General features: G+C 39.9%; 1 protein-coding gene across 6 annotated transcripts in view; it reads right to left on the reverse strand.

Moving 5' to 3' along the window:
* Positions 1 to 26,747, reverse strand: part of LOC138853274 (pumilio homolog 2-like) — a 439,987-nt gene that overhangs the window by 45,777 nt on the left and 367,463 nt on the right. For all 6 annotated transcript variants that reach the window (XM_070089036.1, XM_070089035.1, XM_070089037.1 and 3 more), the window contains one exon: positions 19,867 to 19,999. In XM_070089036.1, the coding sequence (XP_069945137.1) occupies positions 19,867 to 19,999 (133 nt within the window). The remainder of the gene's footprint in view (positions 1 to 19,866; positions 20,000 to 26,747) is intronic.

The following is a 26,747-nucleotide window of genomic DNA, read 5'->3' on the forward strand; positions in this document are numbered from 1 at the left end:
GAAACTGAGCTCAAAGTAGCGGAAATGTTAAATTTTTGCCGATATTCAAGAGTAAACAAACGACCTCACAAGTCTAATACACGTCAGCTGGTGGGTCTAATATACATTCACAAATATGGTGATGATATTTATACAATTATTACAGTATTGCATAACAGTAAATCTTCTATTTTTTGGTGTGAATAAAAATTCATTATGTGAATAAAAAATCAAAATGGAATTTATTTGTAAAGCCTCAAAACATAACTAATGAACAGAGGAAATGTTAGTTTAGTGCCAGGAATGCTTACATTGTTCATTCTGGCCCCTATTTTGAAATTTGAATATTTTGAACTTTGTGTTAAATTTGCCAAATTAACAATTTCCGATCACTTTATTTTGTAGTTGAAACAGTTGACTTGGCGATTTCTTGTGCTCAATCGATAGAATAGAAGTAATACTAGTGAAATAGCTAAGAATTTGGTTGATTGGAATAATGTAATTGGCCTAAAATGGGAGTCAAAGTCGGCAAAATCGCCGATTCGTAAATATCGCTGACACATCAAAATTCGCGAGAGCATAATTTCGTCAATTTTCCACCAAATTTCGTACTTTTTGTTTTATTACCTTCACAAAAAGATTCTCTACGATTTCATAAGAAAAAATAACAATTTTTTTTTTTTGAAAATTCTTGGACACTGGTGCGTGACTCCAGATTTGGGCTTTGGACCCTGAAAGGGTTAATTGTGATGAAACAGGCCTGTTTTGGAAGAAAATGCCAAGCAGGACCTACATTACTCAGGAGGAAAAGGCACTCCCAGGACATAAGCCTATGAAAGACAGGCTTCCTTTGTTGATGTGTTCCAATGCTACTGGTGATTGCAAAGTGAAGCCTTTATTAGTGTATCACTCTGAAACTCCCAGACCGTTCAGGCAAAAGAATGTCCTCAAGGAGAATTTGTGTGTGCTGTGGAGGGCAAACAGTAAGGCATGGGTCACTAGGGACTTTTTCTATGACTGGTTACACCATGCATTTGCCCCCAATGTGAAAGATTACCTAACTGAAAAGAAATTAGAATTTAAGTGCCTCCTGGTGTTAGACAATGCCCCTGGTCATCCTACAGACGTGGCAGAGCGACTTTATGGGGACATGAAATTCATTAAGGTGAAGTTTTTGCCTCCTAATACCAATCCTCTCCTGCAGCCCATGGACCGGCAGGTTATTGCAAACTTCAAAAAACTGTACACAAAAGCTCTGTTTGAAAGGTGCTTTGTAGTGACCTCAGAAACTCAACTGACTCTAAGAGACTTTTGGAGAGATCACTTTAATATCCTCAATTGTGTAAACCTTATAGGTAAGGCTTGGGAGGGAGTGACTAAGAAGACCTTGAACTCTGCTTGGAAGAAACTGTGGCCAGAATGTGTAGACAAAAGGGATTTTGAAGGGTTTGAGGCTAACCCTGAGAGGATTATGCCAGTTGAGGAATCCATTGTGGCATTGGGATAGTCCTTAGGGTTGGAGGTTAGTGGGGATGATGTGGAAGAGTTGGTGGAGGAGGACAATGAAGAACTAACCACTGATGAGCTGATAGATCAACTTCAACAGCAAGAGGCCAGACCTGAGGAAACTGGTTCAGAGGAGGGGAGAGAGAAATTGAAGAAGTTGCCTACTACAAAGATTAAGGAAATCTATGCAAAGTGGCTTGAAGTGCAAACCTTTTTTGATGAAAATCACCCTCACACAGCTATTGCAAGCTGTGTTGGCAACCTGTACACTGACAATGTTGTGAAACACTTTAGGGAAGTCATAAAGGAACGAGAGGTACAGGCCACTATGGACAGATATGTTGTGCGAAAGAAGTCCAGTGACTCTGAAGCTGGTCCTAGTGGCATTAAAAGAAGAAGGGAAGTAACCCCAGAAAAGGACTCGACACCTCAAGTCTTAATGGAAGGGGATTCCCCTTCTAAACACTAACTCTCTCTCTCCCCTCCTCCCATCCCATCAATCATCACCAGATCTTCAATAAAAGTAAGTGTCATGTAATTGTGCATGCCTTTTTCAGTTTGTGTGTATTAAAATTAACATTTCATGTGGTAAAAAATTTTTTTTTTTCATACTTTTGGGTGTCTTGGACGGATTAATTTGATTTCCATTATTTCTTATGGGGAAAATTCATTCGCATACCGAACATTTCACATAACAACCAGCCCTCTTGCACGGATTAAGGTCGCTATGCGGGGGTCCACTGTACGACCGAAACAGTCAAAGGGTTAAACATAACTCATAGGTTTAGCACTTCATGGAATACAATCCTCTTGAGCAAAATATGATAAAACTTGTGCTGTTTTATAAAGTTTTCTCGCCCACTTGTTAGATCATCTCTCCACCTACAGTACAATTTGTATTACACAATAAATTTACTTAAGACTGCTTGTATTATGACCATGAATTCCAATCAAACGGTAAGAGGTCACTAATCGCACTGTAAACCATAACAGTTCACTTAGAAGGGGTTTTATCAAGCTCCTTTTATGGGATAAATGGTGTCTTACTATAACTGTTGGCAATAATGCAATTCCAAGTGTGTTAAAACTTTATTATAATATTATTGCCCTCTCATCCTCTTTCACTTACAGGATGTCAAGGTACAACAAATTGATGAATTTCTAACTACTTCTCATAGGGAGTCAATAATCACAAATAGAAATTTATGGCCTTCAATATTATATTGTTCCTTAGAACACATCAATAATAAAATATTAGCTTGTCTCTCGTATCTTATGAGTGTGCAATTATTTACAAAGAACTATGTACAAGACCTTAGGGTTTCATTTCCATTCACACGAATAAAGTTACAAGTTATCACCTGGAGGTTTTCAGGTCACTGGTGAATATACGAGATATTTGACATGGGACATAATATACAGAGAAGTCCCCCATGAGCACCTTACGTGTGATATAAAGAAATACAGCTCTGTTACAAAAGAGGACTTCCGAGCAATGCACCTTGAGTTGTAGATCGGCTGCTACTGTCAGTAGCAGGGGAGGGGTGACCAAACGTAAGGTAGGTCACGTGACATATGCTTAGAGGGCGAGCATGTTAACCAGAAACTGGCTGTTACAAAAGTGCTTCACATATTGCACTGTTACATCTAACCTAAATAATTTTACCATGTACATAAATTTACACTATTCCATTTGGTAACTCGTATGAGGCTCCAGATAATATTATACAGTTGGACTTCCTTATTTTAGCATTTAATAAGGAAGTTCGCAATATGATATTAAGTGATATTGGCTCAAAGTAATGTGGAAGGTGATGGGAGTAACACCTCCCCCCTCATGACTGCAGGTCATAATAAGAATTGCAGGTGGGAGCAGCCAGAGATGAAGTCTTATGGGTGAATCGCTCTATATACATCTAGGACTCATCTCGGCTCATGCTCCAACCAGAGGGGGCATGCGGAATCAGTACCCAAGTCAACACACACTGTAGGAATGTACAATTTAAGGTTAATTTGGAACAATATACGTATATATATATTCCCTGCCCTCTTTAGTAAGTCCTTTAGGGACAAGAAAGGGTGTCAGCACATTATCCTTCCCTTTTATATAATTTAACCCTCTGACTGTTTCAGTCGTATATAAATGTCTTATGAGCAAACGTTTCTGACGTATTAAAAAAAATACACAAATTCTAGTGGCTTCAAATCAAGCAGGAGAAAGCTGGTAGGCCTACATGTGAGAGAATGGGTCTGCGTGGTGGGTGTGTGACCTGTGAAAAAAATCAGGGACTCAGTGGTGCATTGTGGGAATGCCATCTTGGTAGTCCTTGTTCACCATGCCTCGCAGTAAGAAGTACCTCACTCCTCGCCAAACTGGAGGTCTTCTGTTCTCAAGTGACAGTTCTAACACCAATGGAAGTGCCAGTGAAAGTGAATTCCATGGTTTTCAAGAGGGTGTGACCGAAAGCAGTGCCCTGGATAACGTAATTAGTGATGAAAACCCAGATGACCTTCAACCATCCAACTCTGGTGCTGGGCTGTCTCATTCATGTTCACTTGTACCAGGACAGAAAAGGAAACTATTTCCCCATCAACAGGACTGATTTGAGCAACAAAAGTGATAATGATAGTGATTTCCACGTTACTGAAAGCAGCTCGAGTTGCGACAGAGAAGGGGAATATTCGCCAGTGAACAGCATTAAGTACGACGCAGCATGCATACTGGTAGTGTGCCTTGTGCCATTCCAAGGCAAAAAAAAAATAAATCTAAAAGAACATCCCGTGGCCCTACACCACGACCTGAGAGTGAAGATGACGATATTGTTACAATGGGAATGTGTAATCAGCGTGGGGCAGCACGTGGTGGTGGTGGTGTTGGTGGTGGCATGAGCCATGTGGCACCAGTAGTGGGCCACACTGCTACCCAAGCTGCTAACTCAGCACAGCCACAACCACCCTCCACCACCCCCACACTCCCACAACATCCACAATCTGCACAACCACAACCACCTTTCAATATCCAGAACTCACCAGCACACCGCATCTGGGATTGGCAGCAAGGTGACAATTTTATTCCCAATCCCCATGACTTTGATGAAACACAAAGTGGAATACGGCCATCGTGTACACTTGGGAACAATGCCACTGAACTAGAATGCTTTCAGTTATTCTCTGATGAACCCCTGATGGAAATTATTGTCAGGGAGAGCAACACATTCTGAGTACACCATGGCAAATACAATTCTTTCACCAAGGTCACGGCTATACCAGTGGAAGGACACAACTGTGGCAGAGATGTACCTGTTCTTTGCCACAATAATGCTTATGCCACATGTGTATAAGCACACTGTCACCACATACTGGTTGATGGAATGCCTGATTTCAACCCCAGGTTTTAGTGATACTATACCAGTGAATCTTTTTTTGATACTGTTACGTATGCTACACTTCTCAGACAAAACAAGGCCTGACAGAAACGACAGGTTATATAAGATCAGAAATGTGCTCATGTACCTGAAACAAAAGTGCTGTACGTATTTTTATCCCTTCAGGAAGCTTGTTATTGATGAGTCTTTGATTTTGTTCAAAGGCAGACTGTCGTTCAAGGACTATATACCAAGCAAGAGAAAACACTTTGGTATAAAGTTATTTGTACTGTGTGACTGCAAAAGTGGTCTGGTTTTGGATATAATTGTGTACACTGGCAGTAATACATTGAGAGATACCAGGAAGTTATTGGGTATCTCTGGTGATGTGGTTAGAACAATGATGGAACCATATCTTCGTAAGGGGCATATACTGTTTACTGATAACTGGTACACAAGCCCTTTACTAAGTGATTTGTTGCGAGTGAACATGACAGATGTGTGTGGCACACTGTGTGGTAATCGTAAGCATATGCCTAGGTTCAACACAGGCACTCGTAGAGGTGATGTTCAGGTGTATGCTGCCAATGACATCATGGTATTTCGGTGGCATGACAAACGTGATGTCACATTGTTGACATCAGTTCACTGGCACAAAATGGTAGAATAGAGCAGAATAGAGAGACCAATGAACCCACTGTAAAACCTGCAGATGTGATGGACTACAACCTCAATATGTGCTTAGTGGACAAATGCGACATGCAGATTGGGGTTGCTGATTGTGTTTGCAAGAGTTATAAGTGGTACATAAAACTCTCTTTCCATCTTCTTGGAAAAAATTTTGGAGTTCAACAAGTTAAGAAAGCCTAGGAAACAAATGGATTTATCAGTTAAAAACAGAGAAGGAGAGTTAGTAGATGGGGAGATGGAGGTTTTGGGTAGATGGCGAGAATATTTCGAGGAACTATTAAATGTCGACGAAGAAAGGGAGGCGGTAATTTCATACACTGGCCAGGGAGCTATATCTTCTAGGAGTGAAGAAGAGCAGGATGTGAGTGAGGGGGAGGTGCGAGAGGCACTACGTATAATAAAAGGGGGTAAAGCAGCTAGAACTGACGGGATCACGACAGAAATGTTAAAAGCAAGGGGGGATAAAATGCTAGACCTGCTTTACACAGCATTGGAAAATAAGGACGCGTACCCATGGCGGCAGCCAGTCTGGCATTGTTTACCAGTGAGCGAAGGCCCCCTCACGTGCTCCAGCAAAATATTTCATAATATTCCATTTATTTTAGTGCTTGCAAGTACTAAATAAGCTACCATGGCTCCAAAGGAAGCTTCTAGTGCCAAGCCTGTGGCAAAGAAGGTGAGAAATACGATTGAATTTAAGAAAACCATCATTGAACAATATGAAAGTGGTACAAGTAAGGCCGAACTGTCCAGGACGTACAGTGGACCCTCAACCAGCGATATTAATCCGTTCCTGAGAGCTCATCGTTAATCGAGATAATCGTTAGTCAAGTTAATTTTCCCCATAAGAAATAAAGGAAATCAAATTAATCCGTGCAAGACACCCCAAAGTATTGAAAAAAAAAATTTTACCAAATGAAATATTGATTTTAATACACACAAACTGAAGAAGACATGCACAGTTACATGACACTTACCTTTATTGAAGATCTGGTGATGATTGATGGGATGGGAGGAGGGGAGAGCATTGATCTTCTTAGTGTTTAGAAGGGGAATCCCCTTCCATTAGCACTTGAGGTAGCAAGTCTTTTTCTGGGGTTAGTTCCCTTGTTCTTTTAATGCCACTAGGACGAGCTTCAGTCACTGGACTTCTGTTGCACAACATGTCTGTCCATAGATACCTGTACTTCTCGTTCCTTTATGACTTTCCTAAAGTGGTTCACAACATTGTCAGTGTACAGGTTGCCAACACGGCTTGCAGTAGCTGTGTCAGGGTGATTTTCATCAATAAAGGTTTGCACTTCAAGCCACTCTGCACACATTTCCTTAATCTTAGAAGTAGGCAACTTCTTCAATTTCTCTATCCCCTCCTCCAAAGCAGTTTCCTCAGGTCTGCCCTCTTGCTGTTCAAGATGATCTAGCAGCTCATCAGTGGTTAGTTCTTCATTGTCCTCCACCACCAACTCTTCCACATCCTCCCCACTAACCTCCAACCCCAAGGACTTCCCCAATGCCACAATTGATTCCTCAACTGGCATAGCATTCTCAGAGTTAACCTCAAACCCTTCAAAATCCCTTTTGTCTACACATTCTGGCCACAGTTTTTTCCAAGCAGAGTTCAAGGTCCTCTTAGTCACTTCCTCCCAAGCCTTACCTATAAGGTTTATACAATTGAGGATGGTAAAGTGATCTTTCCAAAACTCTCTTAGAGTCAGTTGAGTTTCTGAGGTCACTACAAAGCACCTTTCAAACATAGCTTTTGTGTACAGTTTCTTGAAGTTGGAAATAACCTGCTGGTCCATGGGCTGCAGGAGAGGAGTGGTATTAGGAGGCAAAAACTTCACCTTAATGAAGCTCATGTCCCTAGAAAGTCGCTCTGCCAAGTCTGAAGGATGACCAGGAGCATTGTCTAATGCCAGGAGGCACTTAAGGTCTAATTTCTTTTCAATTAGGTAATTTTTCACATTGGGGGCAAATGCATGGTGTAAAAAGTCATAGAAAAAGTCCCTAGTGACCCATGCCTTACTGTTTGCCCTCCACAGCACACACAAATTAGCCTTGACGACATTGTTTTTCCTGAACACTCTGGGAGTTTCAGAGTGATACGCCAATAAAGGCTTCACTTTGCAATCACCACTAGCTTTGGCACACATCAACAGAGTAAGCCTGTCTTTCATAGGCTTATGTCTTGGGAGTGCCTTTTCCTCCCGAGTAATGTACGTCCTGCTTGGCACCCATGGGACAAGTGGGGCGCGCTCAGGCCAAAGTGGACGTGTCTTGAACGGAACGAATAGCGTTGGTCAGGTTTTTATGCGCTAGTTGTGGCAAAATTTTTGCGTTAAAATGTATCGCTAGTCAGATTTATCATTAATCGATGCCATCGCTGGTTGAGGGTCCACTGTATAAGAAACCCTACACAACCTTATGTCCCATAGTGGCCAAGAAAAAGGAAATCAAGGACGCTGTTGTTGCAAAGGGAGTAACTATGCTGACAAAAATGAGATCACCAGTACTGGAAGAGGTTGAGAAGTTATTACTGTTGTGGATAAATGAGAAACAATTAGCAGGAGATACTCTTATGACTTCGATTATTTGTGAAAAGGCTAGGCAGTTGCATGAAGATTTGGTAAAGAAATTGCCTGCAAATAGTGGTGATGTGAGTGAATTTAAGGCCAGCAAAGGCTGGTTTGAGAGATTTAAGAACCATACTGGCATACACAGTGTGGTAAGGCATGGAGAGGCTGCCAGTTCGGACCACAAGGCGGCTGAAAAATATGTGCATGAATTCCAGGAGTACATAAACAGTGAAGAACTGAAACCTGAACAAGTGTTCAATTGTGACGAAACAGGCCTCTTTTGGAAAAAATGCCAAAGAGGACCTTCATTACACAAGAGGAAAAGGCAATGCCAGGACACAAGCCTATGAAAGACAGGCTGACGCTAATGTTCTGTGCTAATGCTAGTGGGGAATTCAAAGTGAAGCCATTACTAGTGTACCATTCAGAAAATCCCAGAGTGTTCAGGAAAAACAATGTTATAAAGAGTAAATTGTGTGTGTTTTGGAAATCTAATAGTAAGGCATGGGTCACGAGGGAAATTTTCGTCGAGTGGTTCAATGAAGTGTTTGGCCCTAGTGTGAAGGAGTATCTCCTGGAAAAGAAATTGGATCTCAAGTGCCTGCTAGTAATGGACAATGCACCTGCTCATCCTCCAAACTTGGATGACCTAATTTTTGAGGAGTTTGGGTTCATCACAGTAAAGCTCTTGCCCCCAAATACCACTCCTCTCCTCCAGCCCATGGACCAGCAGGTCATTGCAAACTTTAAAAAACTCTACACAAAAGAAATGTTTCACAGGTGCTTGACTGTGACCAGACACTCACTTGACCCTAAGGGAATTTTGGAGAGAACACTTCAGCATCCTCCATTGCATAACCCTTACAGGTATGGCTTGAGAGGGAGTGACTACCAGGACTTTGAACTCTGCCTGGAGAAAATTGTGGCCAGATTGTGTTGACAAGAGGGATTTTGAAGGGTTTGGGACTGACCCTGATGAGCCTATGTCTGTTGTAAAATCAATTGTGGCACTGGGGAGTTCCATGGGGTTTGATTTGAGTTTGGAGGATGTCGAAGAATTGGTGGAAGACCACAACGAAGAGCTCACCACTGAGGAGCTTCAAGAGCTTCAGCAGGAAGAGCAACACATCACAGCTCAGAATCTTGCTGCAGAGGAGGAGGAAGAGAGATGGAAGAAGGTGCCTTCTTCAGAAATTAAAGAGATTTTTACTATGTGGGGTAAGATGGAAAGCTTCATGGAGAAACATCACCCTAACAAGGTTGTTGCAAGCCACAATGGCAACATGTACAGCGACAAAGTCTTGGGCCATTTTAGGGAAGTGTTAAAGAGATGCCAAAAACAGAGCTCTCTCCACAGTTATTTTGCGAGACAGGACTCCATTGACTCTCAAGGTGGTCCTAGTGGCATTAAGAAACAGAGAAGACAAGCAACCCCAGAAAAGCAATTGGTACCTGAGGTGTTGATGGAAGGGGATTCCCCTTCCAAACTGTAAACAATCCACTCTCTCCCCTCCTCCAGTCTCCCATACACTAAGAAGAATCTCCAATAAAGGTAAGTGTTATGCTGTTAATGTTTCATTCATCATTTCCCATTGTATTGTTTATGTACTACATGTATATTTCATGTAAAAATTTTTTGTTTTAATACTTCTGGGTGTCAGGAACGGATTAATTGTATTTACATTACAGTGGTCCCTCGCTTTTCGTAGTTCTTGGCAATCATAAATTTCGCCAATCATAGGGGTGTTTTCGTATAAACACGGACTCGCTTTTTCATACGTGTGAGCCAGGGTGGCCTCCCTACCCAGCCAGTCTGGCATTGTTTACCAGTGAGTGAAGGTCCCCTCAAGTGCTCCTACGAAATATTTCATAATATTCCACTCATTTTAGTGCTTGCAAGTACTAAATAAGCTACTATGGCTCCAAAGAAAGCTCCTAGTGCCAAGCCTGTGGTAAAGAAGGTGAGAAATTTGTACAGTGACAAAGTCTTGGGCCATTTTAGGGAAGTGTTAAAGAGACGCCAGAAACAGAGCTCTCTCCACAGTTACTTTGCGAACAGGACTAGAGTGACTCTCAAGGTGGTCCTAGTGGCATTAAGAAACAGAGAAGAGAAGCAACCCCAGAGAAGCAATTGGTACCTGAGGTGTTGCTGGAAGGGGATTCCCCTTCCAAACTGTAAACAATCCAATCTCTCTCCTCCTCCAGTCTCCCATACACTAAGAAGAATCTCCAATAAAAGTAAGTGTTATGCTGTTAATGTTTCATTCATCATTTCCCATTGTATTGTTTATGTACTATATGTGTATCTCATGTAAAAAAGTTTTTTGTTTTAATACTTCTGGGTGTCAGGAACGGATTAATTGTATTTACATTATTTCTTATGGGGAAAATTGATTCGCAAATCGTAAATTTCGTTTATAGTAGCTCCCCCAGGAACGGATTAATTACGAAAAACGAGGGACCACTGTATTTCTTATGGGGAAAATTGTTTCGTAAATCGTAAATTTCGCTTGTAGTAATGGCTCAAGGAACGGATTAATTATGAAAAACGAGGGACCACTGTATTCTTTTCGTATGCCTTTACTCTATGTATAGCAATTCACAACCCTTGTGGGTTTAGTGCTTTTTATAATTTGTGTTGTGAGGTAATTATTATTAAAATAAAAAAAAATATTGAGGTAAATGTTTTACAAACTCTTACAAATGGACGTGAATGAACTAAAAGTAGACACACATTAACCCCTTCAGGGTCCAAGGCCCAAATCTGAAGTGGCACCCCAGTGTCCAAGAATTTAAAAAAAAAAAAAATTTGTTATATTTTCTTATGAAATGGTAGAGAATCTTTTTGTGAAGGTAATAAAATAAAAAGTACAAAATTTGATGGAAAAATTGACGAAATTATGCTCTCGCGAATTTTGATGTGTCAGCGATATTTATGGATTGGCGATTTTGCCGACTTTGACTCCCATTTTAGGCCAATTACATTATTCCAGTCAACCAAATTCTTAGCTATTTCACTAGTATTACTTCTATTCTATCGATTGAGCACAAGAAATCGCCAAGTCAACTGTTTCAACTACAAATTAAAGTGATCGGAAATTGTTAATTTGGCCAATTTAACACAAAGTTCAAAATATTCCAATTTCAAAATAGGGTCCAGAATAAACAATGTAGGTATTCCTGGAACTAAACTAACATTTCCTCTGTTCATTAGTTACATTCTGAGGCTTTACAAATAAATTCCATTTTGATTTTTTATTCACACCAAAAAATAGAAGATTTACTGTTATGCAATACTGTAATAATTGTATAAATATCATCACCATATTTGTGAATGCATATTAGACCCACCAGCTGGCGTGTATTAGATGGGTGAGGTCGTTTGTTTACTCTTGAATATCGGCAAAAATTTAACATTTCTGCTACTTTGAGCTCAGTTTCAAGCCATTTCCAGTGCTAAAACCAATCAAAATCAGCTCTATTTCCGTAAATAGTCTTCCATTCTATTAAATGAGACCAAGAAATCGCAAATAGAACTATAAAAAACATACGAAAAAACACTGCAAAGTCGCTGTTTTAATCGAAAAATCATGATTTCAGTTTTTTTTCTCTCATTATACACAGCGTGCTGCAGGATCTGTTTTATGTGGTGCACACATACCACATAGATGTATTCTCTCATATCTAGGCCCAAATGTACCACTCAGTTTATCAGAGTGAGCTGAGCTCATGACGTAGATCTACGGTTTGGACCCTGAACGTAAAGCCATAGATCTACGGGACGGACCCTCAAAGGGTTAATACGCATTTCGCCTGACCAAGTGATCATCCACTACCTGTTCAGTTTGTGTTCTTACATTGTCTCAACTCTGTATCTCGTTCTCTCTCTCGTTTACTCTTTCGTTAACTAGTTGGCTTTCATTGACGATGACGTCTAAGGTTAGCTGTAATAAAAAGAGAAGTTGTAAGCCTCTTGCTTTAAGTGCCAAGTTAGAGGATGATGGTGTGCCATTTTGATTTTATTCAATAAACACCCTGCCACTCGCCTCTCACACATTAATATTAATATTTTAAGGTAAGTAATAAGTGTACTCTGTGTATCTTACCTTTTATTGTGTTTTTAATGCCTATTTCTATTGCTAACTTAATATAAGTTAGTGTAAACTTGTTGTCTGGCATTTATTGCATATTTTATATGCTCTGATGATAATACTTGTGGAGCCGGGTGAAGGGACAACATTATGTTTTCTCTGCTCACCCATCAGAGAAAACGTGTATGAATCTGCGTTTGGCCCAGCCACTCCCCCACTCCGCTTTTGTTTACAATTATCGGCATGAATTATTCATTACTTCAACCTTTGTTTATGATGGCATCTAAAGGTAGTTGTTAGAAATGATTAAATTCAGTGAACAAGGCATGTCGATGTTAACAATATGGCTCTGGGCCACAGTGTAGGTAGCCGGTAGGTGTAGCCCAGGCTACACCTACTGGCTACCTACACTGACTTTATACAAATAAAATACTACTCGCCTCTCTTCCTATATTAAGACTACACATATTTTAAGGTAAATAATGAGTGTACTGTATGTGCATTTTACCTCTCTGGGATGTTTTAAATATCGTATATTAAGTATGAGACGGGGAGCCAGTGCTACCTACACCTGGGCTACCTGCACCTGACCTCCTACAAATAAGTACTACTCACCTCTCTCCCTACATTAAGATTACAAATACTTTAAGATAAGTAATGAATTTACTGTGACTGTATTTTACTTAGTGTGTTTTTAATGCCTAATTCTATTACTAACTCCAATATAATTTAGAGTAAACTTGTTGTCTGGCATTTATATGCATTTATAAATGGAAAAAAAAAAAATGGAGTTCTACCTTCCGGCGACAGTCTGGAACCTAACCCGCCGTATAAGTGGGGCCCTACTGTGTGTGTGTGATTTTTTTTATATAATATATATATATATATTATATATATACAGTGGACCCCCGCATACCGATTTTAATCCGTGCAAGAGGGGTCATTGTTATGCGAAATAATCAGTATGCGAATGAATTTTCCCCATAAGAAATAATGGAAATCAAATTAATCCGTGCAAGACACCCAAAAGTACGAAAAAAAAAATTTTACCACATGAAATATACATTTTCCTACACACAAAGAGAAGGATACATGCACAATAGTAGAGTAGTACATGCACAATATATATTGTGCATGTACTACTCTACTAAATGAAGAATAAATGACACTTACCTTTATTGAAGATGCAGCAATGACTGATGAGACACTGTGTCCTGGGAGTGCCTTTTCCTCCTGAGTACTGTAGGTCCTGTTTGGCATTTTCTTCCAGAACAGGCCTTATCACACTGTGCATGCCACTACGATTCTTAAATCTCTCAAACCAACCTTTGCTGGCTTTAAATTCACCAATACGAGCACTAGTTCCAGGCATTTTTCCCTGTTCACCTGGGTGTTAGTCGACTTGTGTGGGTTGCATCCTGGGAGACAAGATTAAGGACCCCAATGGAAATAAGTTAAGACAGTCTTCGATGACACTGACTTTTTTGGGTTATCCTGGGTGGCAAATCCTCTGGGGTTAATTGTTTCTTGGTATTCTCAATAAGCCACACCAACAACAGTGCTACAGCAGCAGCAGCAGCAGCAGCAGCTGACGGTGGTACAGCAGCAACAGACGATGCTACAGCAGCAGCAGACGATGCTACAGCAGCAGCAGCAGCTGACGGTGGTACAGCAGCAACAGACGATGCTACAGCAGCAGCAGACGATGCTACAGCAGCAACAGACGATGTTACAGCAGCAGCAGACGATGCTACAGCAGCAGCAGCAGCAGCTGACAGTGCAGCAGCAGCAGCAGCAGCTGACAGTGCAGCAGCAGCAGCAGCTGTACCACCAATAGTAGCGATGGTTGATTGGGGTTTATTATACAACTTGGCCAGCTCGGAGACACGCACTCCACTTTCATACTTATCAATGATCTTTTTCTTCATCTCTATTGTAATTCTCACCCTTATTGCTGTAGGGTTGGCACTAGAAGCTTTCTTGGGGCCCATGGTCACTTATTTTCCAGAAAAAGCACCGAAAACACTGTAATAATACGAAATATTCCGATTGTATGCTTGGATGTTACCGCGGAGGCTGGCTGGTAAACAATGCCACCGGCGGCAAATGTGAGGCTGGCTGAGGGCGCACATTGGACGCGTCTCGGACGAAAATCGGTGAGCGGGTTTTTAAGCGGTATGCGAGGCAAAATTTTTGCGATTAAAGCAAGCGGTATGCGGATTAATCGTTATGTGATGCCATCGGTATGCGGGGGTCCACTGTATATATATGTATATATATATATATATATATATATATATATATATATATATATATATATATATATATATATATATATATATATATATATATATATATATATATATATATATATATATATATATATATATATATATATATATATATATATATATATATAGTAATGCTGGTGCAGTAATAAGGATGAATGGAAGGGTGTTGGCACCTGGAGAAGAAGTTGATATCCTTGGGGTGAAATTTGACTCCAAACTAACCATGAAGAACCATGTTGTAAATCTTGCAAACAAGGCAGCCAGGAAGCTTACAGAACTTTGTCGTATCTCGCATCTACTTGACAGTAGGGGTTGCAAGATTCTGTACGAGGCACAAGTACGCTCGCACCTCGAGTATGCTCCACTTTCTTGGTTTGCCTGCCCCCCCTCTCATCTGCGATTGTTTGACAGAGTAGAGAACAGAGCAAGATGTCTCATCTCTCGCCTAGACCCATCCTAGATAGATCTGTCATTTCAGCAGATTCTTCAACATAGGAGGGATGTGGGTGGCCTTACTGTTATGTACAAGGCCAATATTGTCAAAGTACCACACTTGGATCCACTTTGAGGACAGCGTGAAACAAGCTTTTATGCCACAAGATGGGCAGAAAGCAGCAACTTCACTCTGGCTGTACCCTTCTCCAGAACATCACTCCATCTGAGATCATATATACCCAGGATGACTCGAGTATGGAACACATTCGTACAGCATAATGATGTCAACGAGATAAAGTCAGTTGATCAAATGAAAATGCTGGCCCACAGATGGCTCCAACTTCATCCTGTTCCCTACTTGTATGTCTCATAACAATAAAAATGCTTTCAAATGAGCTGATGTAGGTAACAGCTCTTAGCTTGCCAATAAAGCTAGGGATCCTTAACCTGTAAATAGCTTGTCAATAAAGCTAGGGATCCTTAACCCCTTTCAGGGTCCCCAGGCCCCCTCCCAGACTTGTTCTCAGGGTCGCCAAATTTAAAAAAAAAAAAAAAAAATGAAAAGATAGAGAATCTTTTCCCGATCATAATGACACCAAAAGTACGAAATTTGATGGAAAACTCACGGAATTATGCTCTCGTGAAATTAGCGGTCTCGATGATGTTTACGCATCGGCGATTTTGCCCACTTTGAGCCCTATTTTCGGCTAATTCTAGTGTACTAGTCGACAAAAATCATAACTATTTCGCTAGAACTCCCTTTTTGCTATCGAATGAGTACAAGAAACCACCCATTGACCGATTTCAACTATCCATTAAAGTAGTCAGAATTTAACAATTTTACCAATTTCACACAAATCTCAAAAGACGCCTATTTCCGAATAGGGTCCAGAATAAACAAGAAAGACATTCCTGGCACTAAAATAACATTTCCTCTGTTAGTCACATCCCCAAGCCCCTCTTATATTTCTTTGGCTTTCCACTTTGAATTTTTATTCTTGCAAAAAAAAAAAAATAGAAAATTTACTGTTATGCTGACTACTGCATTAGTATAGAAATGGTATAAATAATATCAGCGCACTTGTGAAAGAATATTAGACTCGCCAGTTGACGTGTATTGGATGCTTGGCATGATTTGTTTACTTTTGAACTTTGGTAAAAATCGAACATTTCTGCTACTTTGAGCTCAATTTCAAGGTACTTTACATTGTAAAACCAATCAAAATCATCTCAATTTCTGTAACATGTCTTCCATTCTATAAAATGAGACCAGGAAAACTAGAATACAACAATACCATACATAAATACTGTGCAAAGTCGCTGTTTTAATTCAAAAACATGGTCAAAGGTTTTTTTCCTCATTACGCACTGCGCGTTACAGGATTTTTTTTTATACTGCGCACACTGACCACATACCCATTCTGTCATATGTAGGCCTACCAGCTTTCTCTCGCTAGATTTGAGGGTGCTAGAATTTAGGCGTACCAGTATGTCAAAAACCCTGGTGTTTAAGCCATACTAGTACAGCTGAAACCCTGAAAGGGTTAACCTAACCTTGTCAAGCCCTCTGTAAAAAAAAAAAAATAAAGAGAAAGAGAGAGAAAGAGAGAGAAAGAGAAAGAGAGAGAAAGAGAAAGAGAGAAAGAAAGAGAGAGAGAGAGAGAGAGAGAGAGAGAGAGAGAGAGAGAGAGAGAGAGAGAGAGAGAGAGAGAGAGAGAGAGAAAGAGAGAGAGAGAGAGAGAGAGAGAGAGAGAGAGAGAGAGAAAGAGAGAGAGAGAGAGAGAGAGAGAAAGAGAGAGAGAGAGAGAGAGAGAGAGAGAGAGAGAGAGAGAGAGAGAGAGAGAGAGAGAAAGAGAGAGAGAGAGAGAGAGAGAGAGAGAGAGAGAGAAGAGAGAGAGACAGAGAGAGAGAGAGAGAGAGAGAGAGAGACAGAGAGAGAGAGAGAGAGAGAGAGAGAGAGAGAGAGAGAGATATATATATGCAGATATATATATATATATATATATGCAGATATATATATATATATATATATATATATATATATATATATATATATATATATATATATATATATATATATATATATATATATATATATATATATATTATATATATATATACAGTGGACCCCCGCATAGCGACCTTAATCCGTGCAAGAGGGCTGGTTGTTATGCGAAATGTTTCGGTATGCGAATGAATTTTCCCCATAAGAAATAAATGGAAATAAAATTAATCCGTGCAAGACACCCAAAAGTATGAAAAAAAAAAAATTTTTACCACATGAAATGTTAATTTTAGTACACACAAACTGAAAAAGGAATGCACAATTACATGACACTTACTTTTATTGAAGATCTGGTGATGATTGATGGGATGGGAGGAGGGGAGAGAGAGTGTTAGTGTTTAGAAGGGGAATCCCCTTCCATTAAGACTTGAGGTGGCAAGTCCTTTTCTGGGGTTACTTCCCTTCTTCTTTTAATGCCACTAGGACCAGCTTCAGAGTCACTGGACTTCTTTCGCACAACATATCTGTCCATAGTGGCCTGTACCTCTCGTTCCTTTATGATTTGTCTAAAGTGGTTCACAACATTGTCATTGTAACAGTCACCAGCACGGCTTGCAATAGCTGTGTGAGGGTGATTTTCATCAAAAAAGGTTTGCACTTCAAGCCATTTTGCACACATTTCCTTAATCTTTGAAGTAGGCAATTCCTTCAATTTCTCTCTCCCCTCCTTTGAACCAGTTTCCCCAGGTCTGGCCTCTTGCTCTTGAAGTTGATCTATCAGCTCATCAGTGGTTAGTTCTTCATTGTCCTCCTCCACCAACTCTTCCACATCATCCCCACTAACCTCCAACCCCAAGGACTTCCCCAATGCCACAATTGATTCCTCAACTGGTATACTCCTCTCAGGGTTAGCCTCAAACCCTTCAAAATCCCTTTTGTCTACACATTCTGGCCACAGTTTCTTCCAAGCAGAGTTCAAGGTTCTCTTAGTCACTCCCTCCCAAGCCTTACCTATAAGGTTTACACAATTGAGGATATTAAAGTGATCCTTCCAAAACTCTTTTAGAGTCAATCGAGTGTCTGTGGTCACTTCAAAGCACTTTTGAAACATAGCTTTTGTGTACAGTTTCTTGAAGTTGGAAATGACCTGCTGGTCCATGGGCTGCAGGAGAGGAGTGGTATTAGGAGGCAAAAACTTCACCTTAATGAAGCTCATGTCCCCATAAAGTCGCTCTGCCACGTCTGTAGGATGACCAGGGGCATTGTCTAACACCAGGAGGCACTTAAGTTCTAATTTCTTTTCAGTTAGGTAATCTTTGACATTGGGGGCAAATGCATGGTGTAACCAGTTATAGAAAAAGTCCCTAGTGACCCATGCCTTACTGTTTGATCTCCACAGCACACACAAATTATCCTTGAGGACATTCTTTTGCCTGAATGCTCTGGGAGTTTCAGAGTGATACACTAATAAAGGCTTAACTTTGCAATCACCAGTAGCATTGGCACACATCAACAAAGTAAGCCTGTCTTTCATAGGCTTATGTCCTGGGAGTGCCTTTTCCTCCTGAGTAATGTAGGTCCTGCTTGGCATTTTCTTCCAGCACAGGCCTGTTTCATCACAATTAAACACTTGTTCAGGTTTCAGTCCTTCAGTTTCTATGTACTCCTTGAATTCCTGCACATATTTTTCAGCCGCTTTGTGGTCCGAACTGGCAGCCTCACCATGCCGTATCACACTATGTATGCCACTACGCTTCTTAAATCTCTCAAACCAACCTTTGCTGGCCTTAAATTCACTCACATCATCACTAGTTGCAGGCCTTTTTTTAATTAAATCCTCATGCAACTTCCTAGCCTTTTCACATATGATCGCTTGAGAGACGCTATCTCCTGCTAGCTGTTTTTCATTTATCCACACCAATAAGAGTCTCTCAACATCTTCCATCACTTGCGATCTTTGTTTCGAAAACACAGTTAAACCTTTGGCAAGAACAGCTTCCTTGATTGCCTTTCTGTTGCCCACAATAGTAGAGATGGTTGATTTGGGTTTCTTGTACAACCTGACCAGGTCGGTGATACGCACTCCACTTTCATACTTATCAATGATCTCTTTCTTCATTTCTATAGGAATTCTAACCCTTATTGCTGTAGGGTTGGAACTAGAAGCTTTCTTGGGGCCCATGGTCACTTATTTTCCAGAAACAGCACCGAAAACACTGTAATAATAAGAAATATTCCGATTGTATGCTTGAATGTTACCGTGGAGGCTGGCTGGTAAACAATGCCACCGGCGGAACATATGAGGCTGGCTCAGGCCGCACATTGAACGCGTCTCGGACGAAGGGCGCTGAGCGGGTTTTTGGGCGGTATGCGGGGCAAAATTTTAGCGATCAAAGCGTCCGGTATGCGGATTGTCCGTTATGCAAGGCGTCCGTTATGCGGGGGGTCCACTGTATTTCTGTACCATATTATGTAATAAAATATTCCTATTAGTAAAAATATATATATATATATATATATATATATATATATATATATATATATATATATATATATATATATATATATATATATATATATATATATATCACCTCCCAATGCGACCAATTATGTAAGTGTATTTATGTAAGTGCGTTTGTACGTGTATGTTTGGGGGACTGAAATGGACTAATCTACTTCACGATATTCCTTATGGGAACAAATTCGGTCAATACTGGCACCTGAACATACTTCTGGAATGAAAAAATATCGTTAACCGGGGGTCCACTGTATTTCTTTGGGTTAACTACCCTCTACATTAGTCACCCTGTTCTTGTAGGAAATGAGTAATGCACTAGAAAAAACATGGAAAGGAATCTGACACATTATATATTACTGCAAGTATTACTATTATAACTACAACTACTACCACCACAAAACTAGACTTACGGTGTGGACCAGTCGCATGAGCTGTGCCCGTGCTCCATGCTGCTTCTCTCCATGACGCTTCACCTATATTGAATATGCCTTTGTTATCTGTCTTCCCCTCTTCCACGCCCCATAATTTTTTCGCAGGTGCAATCTGAAATAAAGTAAATCAATGAAAATGCAGCACTGTGCATTAATTTAATGAATTAAAGAAACAGCATTCTACATTGCAGTATTAAACCAGGAAGAGAATGCACTGACTTCACAAAATAATAATATAATAGACGATTAGTGGACAGAAGCAGCTTCCACAGCTGCTTGTGATTATGACCAACACAGGTTTAACTCTTTGTATTAAAATAAATAGCTTGTGGTAAGCAGAAAGTTTGGCTAGTCAGGTCTTGATCAAGTGGGAGGTCCAGTCTGGGACTGGGTCATGGGAGCATTGACCCCCATAAGCAATCTTCAGGAAGCCTGGTCTCTGAACTGGCTTCCTGATGTGCTAGGTCAGTCAGGCTATTGGTACTAGCAGTACCAACAGAGGGACACTGCTGCAGGCCTACCAGCCCATGCTATGCAGGCCCTACTCTCACTCAATTTCTCTTGTATCTGACCACTATGTTTTATAGCTACTCAGGAAACTCGTGGAAACAGAATAAAAAGTCAATGCCACAACTGGAATCATTAACAAATAAGCTGCACTTGAAACAGGAGCCTTATTACGACATTTCAGCCCACCATACCCTTGTCAAATCCCAATTATGACAATTTTCCAGAATAGATCAAAATGCTGTAATAAAGTTCCTCTCTTAACCCTTTCAGGGTCCGTCCCGTAGATCTACGGCTTTACGTTCAGGGTCCAAACCGTAGATCTACGCCATGAGCTCAGCTCACTCTGATAAACTGTGAGTGGTACATTTGGCCCTAGATATGAGAGAATACATCTATGTGGTATGTGTGCACCACATAAAACAGATCCTGCAGCACACTGTGCATAATGAGAGAAAAAAAATGAAATCATGATTTTTCGATTAAAACAGCAACTTTGCAGTGTTTTTTCGTATGTTTTTTATAGTTGTATTTGCGATTTCTTGGTCTCATTTGATAGAATGGAAGACATATTACAGAAATAGAGATGATTTTGATTGGTTTTAGCATTGGAAATGGCTTGAAACTGAGCTCAAAGTAGCGGAAATGTTAAATTTTTGCCGATATTCAAGAGTAAACAAACAACCTCACACATCTAATACACATCAGCTGGTGGGTCTAATATACATTCACAAATATGGTGATGATATTTATACAATTATTACAGTATTGCATAACAGTAAATCTTCTATTTTTTGGTGTGAATAAAAATTCATTATGTGAATAAAAAATCAAAATGGAATTTATTTGTAAAGCCTCAAAACATAACTAATGAACAGAGGAAATGTTAGTTTAGTGCCAGGAATGCCTACATTGTTCATTCTGGACCCTATTTTGAAATTGGAATATTTTGAACTTTGTGTTAAATTGGCCAAATTAACAATTTCCGATCACTTTATTTTGTAGTTGAACCAGTTGACTTGGCGATTTCTTGTGCTCAATCGATAGAATAGAAGTAATACTAGTGAAATAGCTAAGAATTTGGTTGATTGGAATAATGTAATTGGCCTAAAGTGGGAGTCAAAGTCGGCAAAATCGCCGATTCGTAAATATCGCTGACACATCAAAATTCGCGAGAGCATAATTTCGTCAATTTTCCACCAATTTTCGTACTTTTTGTTTTATTACCTTCACAAAAAGATTCTCTACGATTTCATAAGAAAAAATAACAAATTTTTTTTTTGAAATATCTTGGACACTGGTGCGTGACTCCAGATTTGGGCCTTGGACCCTGAAAGGGTTAAGTGTGAATTGTGTGTGGATCATTAGAACATAAGACTTGAGAAGCACTGCAAATCTACTGGTCTATGACAGACAGGTTTTTCTCAAATTTAACCCTTCTCACTCACATACCTGCCTGCCTTGCAGGAATATGGTAGGCTGAACATAGCTAAGTAATATACATGTACGTATATGGGAAAAACGAAAGGAATAAAAAAAAAAACTGAAAAAATGGGTACACGGACCTTCAAATTTCAAATTAAAAGAACAGAAAGAGCAACTCAGAAGCTCTGTACCTCAGTGCACTAACTCGAAAGATCAGTGGCCTGTTTCCAGTGCAGATCTGAATGTTAACATCCTTGATACATGGTGCTTTCTGCAACCAGTCCAACCTAAGGCCAAAATTTAAGTTGATCAAGAACTTGCTTCAGGAACTTTTTGGTGCCTCTTCAAAACAGTTAGGGATTTACTGATAATTTCAATTACACTGAAAGGACACTGAGCAATCTTGGACCTCTTATGCTCATCCAAATACAGTATATATTAGCACAATGTGCCTCTGCTTTACACAGAGAATAATTTGAAAGCTACCATCCTTCCAGCTCTCCTAGGAAGTACAGTATATAAAGAATTCAGTGCTTAGATTTGGAGCCACTCTCCAGCATCCTGCTCTTATAAACTGTGCTAAGAGCTTTTAGCCTACACTCCACAAATTCCAATTTGAGACATTTTTGACTTTCCCAGTAATTCAGCTTTCTTTCACTGAACTTGTGCAAGCAGTAAAATTTCTCTGTAAATTTTATGTAGCTGTCAATGGACAACAGTGTTCCAGTCTGGAGAGCACAAGTGTGTTAAAGAATATACAGTAGGGCCCCCACTTTACGGCATTTCGCTTTACAGTGTTCCGCTAATACGGACATTTCAAATTACAGTGATCGCTCGCATATGGTCGGATGACTTGCTAATCGTCGTCCACCCTGAACGTGTACTCACGGCTCTGAGCTTCCTTGGCGTCCCTTCCCAGCCAGTGTGCCATTGTTTACCAGTGAGCGACGGTCCCCTCACTTGTTCATACAAAATATTTCATAATATTCCATTCATTTTAGTGCTTGCAAGTGCTAAATAAGCTACCATGGCTCCAAAGAAAGCTCCTAGTGCCAAGCCTTTGGTAAACAAGGTGAGAAATACGATTGAATTTAACCCTTTCAGGGTTTCTGACATACTAGTATGGCTTACGCACCAGGGTTTTTGATGTACTAGTTCACCTAAATTTTAGCGCCCTCAAATCTAGTGAGAGAAAGCTGGTAGGCCTACATATGAAAGAATGTGTATGTGGTTAGTGTGCGCAGTATAAAAAAATCCTGCAGCACACAGTGCGTAATGAGAAAAAAAAACTGACAGTGTTTCTGGTTTAAAACAGTGACTTTACACTGTATTTTCGTATGGTATTTATGATGGTATTCTAGTTTTCCTGGTCTCATTTTATAGAATGGAAGACATATTACAGAAATTGAGATGATTTTGATTGGTTTTACAATGAAAAGTGCCTTGAAATTGAGCTCAAAGTAGCAGAAATCTTCGATTTTTGCAGAAGTTCAAAAGTAAACAAATCATGTTACACGTCCAAAACACGTCAACTGGCGAGTCTAATATTCTTTCACAAGTGCGCTGATATTATTTATACCATTTCTACACTAATGCAGTAGTCTGCATAACAGTAAATCTTCTATTTTTTGTGAGAATAAAAATTCAAAGTGGAAAGCAAAAGAATGTAAGAGGGGCATGACTAATGAACAGAGGAAATGTTATTTTAGTGCCAGGTATGTCTGTCTTGTTTATTCTGGACCATATTTGGAAATTGGCATCTTTTGAAATTTGTGTGAAATTGCTAAATTCTGACCACTTTATTGGATAGTTGAAATCGGTAAATGGGTGTTTTCTTGTACTCGTTCGATAGAAAAAATGGAGTTCTAGCGAAATAGTTATGATTTTTGTCGACTAGTACACTAGAATTGGCTGAAAATAGGGCTCAAAGTGGGCAAAATCGCCGATGCGTAAACATCGTCGAGACCACTAACTTCGGGAGAGCATAATTCCGTAAGTTTTCCATCAAATTTCATACTTTTGGTGTCATTATGATCGGGAAAAGATTCTCTATCTTTTCATAAGAAAAAAATTTTTTTTTTTTGAAAATATGTCGACCCTGAAAGGGTTAAGAAAAACATCATTGAACAATATGAAAGTGGCGTACATGTGGCCAAACTGGCCAGGATGTATAACAAACCCCATACAACCATATCTTCTATCGTGGCAAAGAAAAAGGAAATCAAGGAAGCTGTTGTTGCTTGGAGAAAATTGTGGCCAGACTGTGTCCACAAGAGTGATTTTGAAGGGTTTCTGGCTGACTGATGAGCATATGTCAATTTTGAAATCTATTGTGGCATTGGGAAGTTCCATTGGGTTGGATGTGAGTTTGGAGGATGTGGAAGAGTTGGAGGAGGACCACAGCGAAGAGCTAACCACTGAGGAGCTGCAAGAGCTTCAGCAGGAACAGCAACAGATCACAGCCCAGAATCTTGCTGCAGAGGAGGAAGAGAGATGGAAGAAGGTGCCTTCTTCAGAAATTAAGGAGATTTTTGAAATGTGGGGTAGGATGGAAAGATTTATGGAGAAACTTCACCCTGAGAAGGATGTTGCAAGCCATATCGGCAACTTGTACAGTGACAGAGTCTTGGCCCATTTTAGGGAAGTTTTCATAAGACACCAGAAACAGAGCTCTCTGGGCACTTTTTTTGCGAGACAGGACTCCAGTGACTCTCGAGCTGGTCCCAGTGGCATTAATAAACAGAGAAGAGAAGTATGTAACCCCAGAAAAGGACTTGGTACCTGAGGTGTTGATGGAAGGGGATTCCCCTTCCAAACAGTAACTAATCTAGTCTCTCTCCTCCTCCAGTCTTCCATACCCTAAGAAGAATCACCAATAAAGGTAAGTGTTATGCTGTTAATGTTTCATTCATCATGTCCCATTGTACTGTTTATGTACTACATCTATATTTCATGTAAAAAAAAGTTGTTTTTTAATACTTCTGGGTGTCAGGAATGGATTAATTGTATTTACATTATTTCTTATGGGAAAATTGATTAAAAAATCGTCTATTTCGATAATCGTCGCACTTCCAGGAACGGATTAACGACGATAAACGAGGGACCACTGTATGACCAAAACTAGCTATACGGCTTCCCCCACCTGACTTTCTAATACAGTGGACCCCCGCATAACGATGGCATCGCATAGCGATTTTTCCGCATAACGATTACTTTTATCGCAAAATTTTTGCCCCGCATACCGATTAAAAACCCGCATACCGATTTTCGTCCGAGACGCGTCCAATGTGCCCTCACATGTGCCGGCCGTCCCATTGTTTACCAGCCAGCCTCCGCGGTAACATCCAAGCATACACTCGGAATATTTCGTATTATTACAGTGTTTTCGGTGGTGTTTCTGGAAAATAAGTGACCATGGGCCCCAAGAAAGCTTCTAGTGCCAACCCTGTGGTAAAAAGGGTGAGAATTAGTATGGAAATTAAGAAAGATTTTGAAGGGTTTGGGGCTAACCCTGAGAAGCCTATGCCAGTTGTGGAATCCATTGTGCCTACTTCAAAGATTAAGGAAATGTGTGCAGAGTGGTTTGAACTGCAAACCTTTATAGATGAAAATCACCCTGACACAGCTGTTGCAAGCCGTGCTTGTGACTATTTCAATGACAATGTTATGGCCCATTTTAGGAAAGTCTTGAAGAAACGGGAGGTACAGAGCTCTATGGACAGATTTGTTGTGCGACAGAGGTCCAGTGACTCTGAAGCTGGTCCTAGTGGCATTAAAAGAAGAAGGGAAGTAACCCCAGAAAAGGACTTGCTACCTCAAGTCCTAATGGAAGGGGATTCCCCTTCTAAACAGTAAGAAGATAATGCTCTCCCCTCCTCCCATCCCATCAATCATCACCAGATCTTCAATAAAAGTAAGTGTCATGTAATTGTGCATGCCTTTTTCAGTTTGTGTGTATTAAAATTAACATTTCATGTGGTAAAAAAAATTTTTTTTCATACTTTTGGGCGTCTTGCACGGATTAATTTTATTTCCATTATTTCTTATGGGGAAAATTAATTCGCATAACGATTATTTCGCATAACGATGAGCCCTCTTGCACGGATTAAAATCGTTAACCGGGGGTCCACTGTATAGTCACTGCGCCCCACCCGGTTTGTTTACATTCTCTATGAGCTCCGTAAGCACCACGTCTCTCCATTATGTCTGGAAACTGCAAAATATCAAGTGTTCTCAAAAGTTATTTCATATTTTATATGTACTCTGATAATTATACTTATGTATACCTGTACGTAAATAAACTTACACACTGTACTGGCATGCAGGTACACATTACAATCAGTAAGAGTGTCTTGTGTCTCGAGATGCCGTATTAGTAATAATAATAATAATAATAATACTAATAATAATAATGTCATTAAATGTCATATATTACATTAATAAACACATTTTCATTAATCCATCTACGATATTTTTTTTTCAAAATTATATAATAAACACAATAGTATGTAACATATAAACATAAATACACCCCATAGTAGAATGAATTAACAAATATGAGATGTGGTAGTCAGACGACTTGTATGAGTGATGGCAAGAATAACGTTTTCTCTAGTCCAACACCAGAGAAAGTGTGTTACTGGGGGAAACTTTAGAAAAATATTCATTTCGTATGCCTTCATACAGAGCATCATTTCTTGTAAAAATGGTGTTACATGAGAATGGGAGTGTTCCTCTTTATTTATTCTAATGTATCAATGTAGAGACAACTTGTACACAATGTAACTTGTACGCAAACCAGATGTATTCGCCTGGTTTGTTTACAAAACTCACATACGCCCAGTTTGTTTACACAACTCATTCATTCTCTCTCTCTCTCTCTCATTTATTTGTTTTATCTCCTTTACTCACCTCTGACCCTACATTAA

This window comes from Cherax quadricarinatus, chromosome 27 (genome assembly GCF_038502225.1).
Source record: "Cherax quadricarinatus isolate ZL_2023a chromosome 27, ASM3850222v1, whole genome shotgun sequence".
Classification (NCBI taxonomy): Eukaryota; Metazoa; Arthropoda; class Malacostraca; order Decapoda; family Parastacidae; genus Cherax; species Cherax quadricarinatus.